This window comes from Ipomoea triloba, chromosome 9 (assembly GCF_003576645.1).
Source record: "Ipomoea triloba cultivar NCNSP0323 chromosome 9, ASM357664v1".
NCBI lineage: Eukaryota > Viridiplantae > Streptophyta > Magnoliopsida > Solanales > Convolvulaceae > Ipomoea > Ipomoea triloba.
Genome location: NC_044924.1, coordinates 14,146,508 through 14,155,683, shown reverse-complemented (window position 1 = coordinate 14,155,683; position 9,176 = coordinate 14,146,508). Strand labels below are relative to the sequence as shown.

The window sequence follows — 9,176 nt, the reverse complement described above, 5'->3', positions numbered from 1 at the left end:
TACCGTTGTGAAATTCACATATGGATTTATCTGTGTATCATGTTCTATAAGCTTGGGGGGTTTGTGCACTTATGCCTGTGTTCTGTTTACGGTTTAATTGTGTGCGCCCGTATGAGTAGTAGTGTCCCATTTTTCTTTATCACTATGTTCTTCTTAATTTTCTACATTTTCCCATACTTGGCCATTCTTTATGGTATTTCGGCTTGTGTTGTTTATGGTATAGGTGTGTGCTTGTTTATTATTGCTAGATGCTTTTATTGCTATGGTAAAGAAGCTTACTACTACTCATTGCACTAAAAAAGTTAATTATTCAGTAACTAGCAATCTAGCATGCCTATCTCTTAACATCTGGACATGTGATAAAGGTGATTAATCATTCATGGAGGCATTCCCACTATGATTCAATGCTGAAGGTAGTTTTTGAGGATTGTAAGATGGGAATAGAAGTACTATTGACAGTTTATACTATTGACAAAGTATAAATGACTGAAATATTAGAGTTGTTAATTTTTACTGTGCATATGAGTTGACTATTCCTGCATAGATTTTACTATTTTTGGTTAGCTTAAATCATAGAAAATTTGAAATTTGTTTTTCATCTTTGTCATTTCCTAGCTGACCAACTCTAACATATATATACTGTCAGTGATTATTTCTGTTCATCACTTTGGGTGTTTACAAATTAAAATCATTATTAGCACTCCAAAGTTATTAGTATTATTATGTCATTGAAATATGGCAAGTTTTGTGTTGTGGAAAGGATACTTCAGTCACTGTGTTATTTGGGTATGTGCATTTTAGGTATTTAAGTGTGTGCGTTCAGTTTGTATGTGATTTTGATTTATTATTGTTTTTGTTATTTCATGGTTGATGGTGCGTTTTATCTTGATGCGCGTTAATTTACAGGGAACAATGTTGAAGTTGATCAAAATATGATGGTAGAGAGCCCGTTTCCTGACGATTTTGTATCTCCCTTGTCTTGCCTCCTCGTGTCCAAGCAGATCCACCTTTGGATGATTCAAATCATGGGCTCGCAAATCTAGCTTAGTTTTATAAACTTATCTCCCCATCTTTGTACTAGTAGTCTCAATCAGATTAACGCACACATCTACCACCGACATTGCACATGCACTGTAATTACACTTCTTTGATTTCATTAGCTTTGTTTATAGTATATGTTCTCTTCAGTGTAACGCACACATCTACCACCACTATTTTGCACACGGGCATTAAATTATTCATTCAGTAAAATGCACACTCCGTTTATCGCACATGCACACACTTCCAAAAAAACAAGGGGAGGGGGGGTGTTTGCACACGCTAACTCCATGAACGTCGCAACTTCTAACAAAAAAAACTACAAACACGCCTAACTCAATGACTGCTAACAATTATAAATTAAGTCTTTTGCACACGCCCAACATCACACACGCACACATTACTCAGCTTTATGCACACGCTCGTCATCACTATCACACACACCTACGAAAATCAAAACAAATTAAAAAAAAATCGCTCTAATCAAAACGTTCCAAATCCTTTTCTGCATACACATATGAATATCAACAAAAAGAAAAAATGTTGCAATACACATAACATTGGAAACCCATTTATTTTTCTTTCATAGAAATTTAGACGTACTTCGTAATAAAAAAACATACTAGTTGCAAAAAAGGGGGGGGGGCGGATTATGCACACACCTAACGTCATTATTGCACACACGAGAATGCACACGCTGAATAGGTGATATGCACCCACCGCTTTATTATGGACATTTTCAGTAATATGCACACACTTGTTCCGTAATATGCACACACCGGCGAGTTCTTCGTCCATGGACGCAATCTAAACGGCAGCAACGGTAGTTTCTTCTAAGCACGGCTGTTGCGTTTTTTATTTTTTTTATTTTTTTATTTTTATAAATAAAATCTAGAATTTATTCCTACCATGGATAGGATCCTTTAAATTAGGAAAATATTCTATTTCATTTATAATCAAATTCTAACAATATAATGAAATTACAATGCCACCCTTATGTATTAATTATATCCTTATATAAATGACATTTGAAATTCAATCTCATCCATTAAATCTAATATTTTAGATGGTTGTGATGGAATCTCACAATCTCATTTACAAGGGTGATCTCATTGGATCCAGCCCCTATATATATATATATATATATATATATATATATATTATATATTATATATAAAAGCATTTATCTCTAGGTCCATAGAGTCTACATATTTGCGTTTAAAAAGCATTTATATCTAGGCCACAAGAGTCTCCATATTTGGGTTTCTTTGACGTTAAAACCAAAAGCAAATCTTTTGTTTTCACATTTAATAATCAAGTCTTCCAACATAACGTGTCTTAATATTAACGACATAAAGTTGGAAGTAAACAAAAATTAAGAAATAAAAATGTTATTTCCCCGCTTAATGTTACTCTTGTAAAATTAGCAATTTCACTTGTAATAGCTACGGAATGAATTTGTTATAATATTTTAAAAATATTTAGATCAATATACAATTATATAAATTAAAATATTGAATATTATATAGTGTAATTGAAGAAATGGATTGGATTAATTGTGTTTTCTGATGTTATTCTTGCTTAAGTTCGAGCGAATAATTACCCATTAATAAACAATGTGTAGATGTACGCATCTGTGAAACTTTAGACTTTTTATAATAGTAACTTTATTCTTAGTTTAATATACATTTATAGATTATAACATATTTTATTACAGACTTACAGTCTTATTCTATCGAGAGTTCAAACAATAATTATTTAATCGTAATTGCAATACAATATACTTTACTTTAGGAGATTTGATTGCGATTTTCAACAAAAATAAATTCTAATCAAATTTTAAATTGAATTTGTTATTATATTCACTAATAAAATAATAAATAATAAATAATAAGTTATAAAACATGATAAGATATTGTGTGTTCAACGTCGGTTAATCCCTGTGAACACACAATATCTTATTAATGTTTTATAACTTATTATTTATTATTTCATTAGTGAATATAATAATATCCAATGGTTTAATTTGTCTCAACATTTAAGTATATGTATTGTAATTTTAATTAAAATTATTTTTAATGATTCTATTCCATTTTTTCTGCAAAATATTCCTTAAAGATTAATAGTAAAATAAAGCTAAATTATTAATAACCAATTCTATTCCATTGTTTTTACGCAAAATCTTCCTTAAAGATTAATAGTAAATTAACGTGTAAAATAATTCGCACGGCTAACATTTCCTTAAAGATTCTTTACCTTATATTTCTTACTGATTATTTTCCTTTTTTCATTTTTCAGAGCTAATAACCTTATTATTATTAATTGTTTGTGCGGGAACTTGCAAAGGAGAATTTTGTTTTTATTAATAGTATAGATAAGGATGATTTTGCAAATTAGGTGGCTGGTTATGGAGCATTATTATTTGCAAAAATAAAGATGATTTTGCATATTATGTGGCGGGTTATAGAGAAATCTTGACGTATAGTTGCAATTTCATATTATGATCAATTATGGATTTTTTTATGGAGCGATTTATTTACAATTGAATGTTTCATGTGCAATTGTATTAATAATGTTAGGGAAGTATTTATAGTGTAATTTCAACAACTATTATAATTAGGAGATTTTGTAAAATAATAACTAGAATTGTATTACGGATAGGAAAGTATATGTACCATTATTTTAATCTAAATTATTAATAACTGATTCTTTTCCATTTTTCGCAAAATCTTCAATTCCTTAAAGATTAATAGTGAAATAAAGAAATTATTAATAACCTATTCTATTCCATTTTTACACAAAATCTTCCTTAAAAATTAATACTAAAATAAGGCTAAATTATTAATAACTGATTCTATTTCATTTTTCAAAATCTTCTTTAAAGATTAATAGTAAAATAACGCGTCGAAAAGATTCCCATGGCTAACATTTCATTAAAGATTCTTTTCCTTATATTCCTTACTAATTCTTTTCCGTTGTTTAGAGCTAACATTATTATTATTAATTGTTTGGACGGGAACTTGCAAAGGAGGATTTTGTTTTTATTTTATTTATTATTATTTTTTTACAAACAGGATTTTGGTTTTATTAATAGTATAGATTGTTTACAAATTTTGCAAAAAGAAAATTTTGTTATTTTTATTAACTAGCTGTGAATTAATCAATTTTGTTTGGAGTTAACAAAAAGTTAACATAATAATAAAAATTTAATTAAAAAGGAAAAATAATCATATTGATCCTTCAACTATTGATTAAAAAGTAATTTGGTTCTCTAATTTTAAAAAGTTGTAATTAAATATACGAACTTCAATAAAATTGTGTAACCAAGTTATTTTTACTAATAGCGAATAGGTTACTAGTAAAAAGGTGATGACATGACATTTTTTTTGTTAAAATTGTAATTTTTTTTAATAAAACGTTTTTCAATCTCATCTTACTTCTCAATTCTCTTTCAATGGAGAACACATTTTTGGCAATAAATTTGTCATTTTCCTATAATGAAGATCACATTTTTCATGGAATCTCAATCTTATTTCTCAATTTTCTTCCCTTCTAAAGTTATGGATCGGAGTTTGCCATTTCTCAGAAAGGAGTTTTTTTATGGTGATACTATTTCTTCACTTAGAAGAAGACAACAACGTTGCATTTTTGTTTTAGACGGGAGAATGTGATCTTCTAATTGTGATGAGCATCTCGGCTTACGACATCAACTAGATGTAAATAAAATATTTTTAAAAATTAAATTTTCTTATAATGCAAAATGTACAATTGGAAAATGATGCGTAAGGTAACCTAAAATTAACAGAGAAATGGGTAAAAGAGGCTTGGTTGTACTATTTTACTATATTCATATGTTCAACTGAAACTTTTTAAGTTTGGAGATTCTAATTACTTTCTCATTATTTTCAAAAAAAAATAAAAATTACTTTCTCATTAAAATTGGATGGCCTATTTGTTTCCCTATGAGCATTATAAAAAAGGAATATTATTATTGCAAGTAACTCAAATTAGGAAAGAGATCAGAAATCATTGATGGTCCAAAAGGTCTATATTGTCACGTTGGTCTTGCGAAATCAAAGCAAGAAGAGATGTGTGGTTATTTTATATGGATTCCTTTTTCCTCTCTGTTTCCCAAATTTCTCAGTCTCAAACGTCTGCGCACGTGACCGTGCGCAATCTCTGGTTTACACACTATCTCATATCTTCTTTATATATACTCATCAGTTAGGGCAAATTATATCGTGGAACATGGTCCACAATGCATTGTGGACCATGATCATAACTGATACTGCAGTTGTATTGAATGGATACTGCAGTTGTGTTGAAAAGATACTGCAGTTGTGTTGAAAGGAAACTGCAGTTGCACGGAACAGAGGTCGTTCATCCGTTCCACACAACTGCAGTATCCGTTCAACACAGCTGCAGTATCTTTTCAATACAACTGCAGTATTCGTTCAACACAACTGCAGTTCCAGATGAATGACACGGCCTCTGTTCCGCACAACTGCAGTTCATTTTCAACACAACTGCAGTATCCTTTCAACACAACTGCAGTATCAACCATGACCCATGGTCCACAGTATAAGGACTGATCAGTTAGGGTGACTACATTTGCAACTTATAATAAACAAGGTAAAAACAATTACTGCCATATAATTGGAAGATAATTTAAAAAAAAAAAAAAAAGCAGCCTACACCCACTTCATAGTCTTTTATATGAATGGGCTCTTCATCATTTTATACAAAACTCAACCAATAACATATAAATAAGAAAAGTAAAATTTGTTTTTTTTTTTTAGTACTATTGACCCTTTTATTCTTCAATCATTATTGCATGGACCATGGTCCATACAGCTGTGTGGACCAAAAATAAAAAGTACATTATTTTTGTACTGAAGGTACATTATTTTTGTACTGTAGGTACATTATTTTAGGGTACATTATTTTTGTACTGAAAGTACATTATTTGATATATACTATCAATAATGTACATTCAGTACAAAAATAATGTACCTTCAGTACAAAAATAATGTACTTTTTATTTTTGGTCCACACAATTGTGTGGACCATGGTCCATGCAATAATTTGCCCCCTTTTATANAAGAAAAGTAAAATTTGTTTTTTTTTTTTAGTACTATTGACCCTTTTATTCTTCAATCATTATTGCATGGACCATGGTCCATACAGCTGTGTGGACCATGGTCCATGCAATAATTTGCCCCCTTTTATANGACCAAAAATAAAAAGTACATTATTTTTGTACTGAAGGTACATTATTTTTGTACTGTAGGTACATTATTTTAGGGTACATTATTTTTGTACTGAAAGTACATTATTTGATATATACTATCAATAATGTACATTCAGTACAAAAATAATGTACCTTCAGTACAAAAATAATGTACTTTTTATTTTTGGTCCACACAATTGTGTGGACCATGGTCCATGCAATAATTTGCCCCCTTTTATATTATTTGTTTATGTATATTTTCTTAACCTACTGAAGCGTAACGAGTCAATAAAATGCTTTTAGTCCTTAAAAGATGTAGTAATTTGTAAATGTGGGTTATATGATGTTACAAATGTCATCTTTAAAGCTTAAGTGATTATTTTAGTTCTTCATATCATCAAAATTAAGTGTTAATTATTATGTTTTATAAACTTCATGCAAACTCTAATTTCTCGTATTACTTGCACTAACATTTTTAACACAAAAGACCATAATATGTGTAAATTTCTTAACAAAACTGATGATTGTTGTGACATGAAAATTAATTACATGATCACTTAAGAAACATCGAAAATCATATAACTCAAAGACTAGTTTCAATCTATTGCTATTAGTTTTTGTCTTCTAAAAAGCACATCATTAAAAGATTATATATTAAGTAATCACTTAGCTTTCCAACAATTAATTAATAATTAGTTTTATACATTAGTTGTGCCAAACAGGGAATGTAAATGATAGTTGATGTGAGATAGTAAGTAATCAAGATTGTTACGCAAATCATTTATTAAACATGGACAAATGACCACGGGCCGCGTACGGCTGCATCAAGGCACCGTATAATAACTTTTTCCCAGTCCTCCAATTGCAACATTTTCCAATAGAAACTTCTCTTAGCTTATTTCCTCAAACTTTCCTATTTCCCATATTCATTTACTTATGACCTTAATACATAAAATCTCTCTCTCTCTCCTTCCAGGAAGATCCCATGTCAGCTTTCATTTTCAATATCGGACCCTATAAAACCCTCCACGCCATTCCCACTTTCCACAGCTACAAGAACACAGTTACAAATATAGATCTCACATTCAAAATTAGCATTTTTAAGGTTGTCTGTTCTTTTTTATTTTGTGTTACCCAATATCCACAGTTGAACACCAGTGACTAATCCCTTGTTGAATTGTAGCAATTTTTGAAGATTTAAAGTTGTTCCATACCCAAGATTGTTTGTTCCTTTTTTGGTGTTACCTAGGTATCTACAGTTAGTCGTTGGTGACTAATCAGTTGCTGAATTGTAGACACCTCCGATCGGGAGATTTAAGATTGCTCCATACCCAAGATTGTTGTTCTTTATTTAAGATTGCTCCATACCCAAGATTGTCTGTTTTTTTTTTCTAGGTTAGTCGTCAGTGACTAATCATTTGCTGAACTGTAGACACCTCCAATTTGGAAATTTAAGATTGCTCCATACCCAAAATTTTCTGGTCTTTTTTTGGTGTTACCTAGGTATCTACGATTAGTCGTCAGTGACTAATCAGTTACTGCATTGTAGACACCTCCAATCTGGAGATTTAAGGTTGCTTCATACTCAAAGTTCTGGAAAAAATGGACAGCCGAAACGCCGCAATGAAGCGTGGGAACAGCAAGAGAAGAGCGAGGAGAAACGAGTCGGTTAAGGTTGTTTACATTTCTACTCCTATGAAGGTGACCACCAGCGCCTCCAAATTCAAATCTCTTGTCCAACAACTCACCGGGAGACACTCCGACATCTACCGGATTATGGAGACTAATGGGACCACGGAGTTCGAGACCTTCCCCGATGATAATCATCTAGACGACGGCCGTCTTTCATTGACTGATTCCGGCCGGGAGTCGTCGGCGGCCACGACGACAACGTCGGAATCTCTGACGGAGCTTTTGGATGATCATGCGGCGTTTAGTACTGAGGTTGATGAGATGTTCCCTATTGATTTGTTCCTTGACCTTAATTACTCCGATCTAGAGGCTGATGTTCTTTGCAGCTCTTATGCCCTGTAAATTTTCATTTTTCCATTGGTTCTACTAATCAGTTTTTGTTGTAAATAGTAGAACTATATATAATCTCGTATTTCAAAAAGCTGTTATAATATCTTTAAAATATGTGCACACCATAAAACCAAAAATAAATAAATAAATAAAAATATTGTTACCTTCCTCTTGTCCATTTCAACCACATACATTAGATCAGATTGACAAGAGTGAGGCAAGAAAAAGTGTATCTTGACTCCTACGTTTAGCGTAGTTGGTTTGTGATGACTTAAATGTCATGATTGGAGGTGATCAATAGTGTAGAGTTTGAATTTCACTAAAAACATGTATGAGAAAAGACTGAAAGATGATTGAAAGTTTAAATTAGTCTCTTGTACACACATAAAAACTATGATCTATCCAATGAGTTAATTACGCGACTCAAATTAGTTAGTATAATATTTGAATGGAAAATAATAAGGTTTATGTTTTGATAAGATACGTTTTGTACAAGATATTTATAATTTTCTTATCCAATCTCGAATGCGATGCAGACCATACACGTTTTGTCCTTATATATTTATCACCTGTTCATGGATACAAATCGATGATTGAATTCCAATAACGTGAATACCAATCAAATTTAATTAAAATTGTTGTCAATATATGTTTTTAGTATAAGTAAAGATTAATTATCGCTATAATGGTCTGTACCGGTGATAAGTGCCAAAAATAGCCTTCTTTTGTGGGGTAAGTATGAAGATAATATGCTACAATTGAAGTTCTTTAGGCCTACAACATGCTAGAATAGCTCAATTTCATTGCATATAGGTTTAAGGACTAATTGAGGTTGCGTTTGCTAAAAATAGTACAAGCTGAAATTTCGTAGGCATTACGGCGACAG

The 9,176-nt window shown here is 31.2% G+C and overlaps 1 protein-coding gene across 1 annotated transcript; it reads left to right on the top strand.

Annotated features, from left to right (window-relative positions):
• Positions 1-7,870: 7,870 nt before the first annotated feature.
• On the top strand, positions 7,871-8,302 carry LOC116029595. The gene has a single exon (XM_031271645.1). It carries the CDS (start codon positions 7,871-7,873, stop codon positions 8,300-8,302), a length of 432 nt encoding a protein of 143 aa, XP_031127505.1.
• The last annotated feature ends 874 nt before the right edge of the window (positions 8,303-9,176 follow it).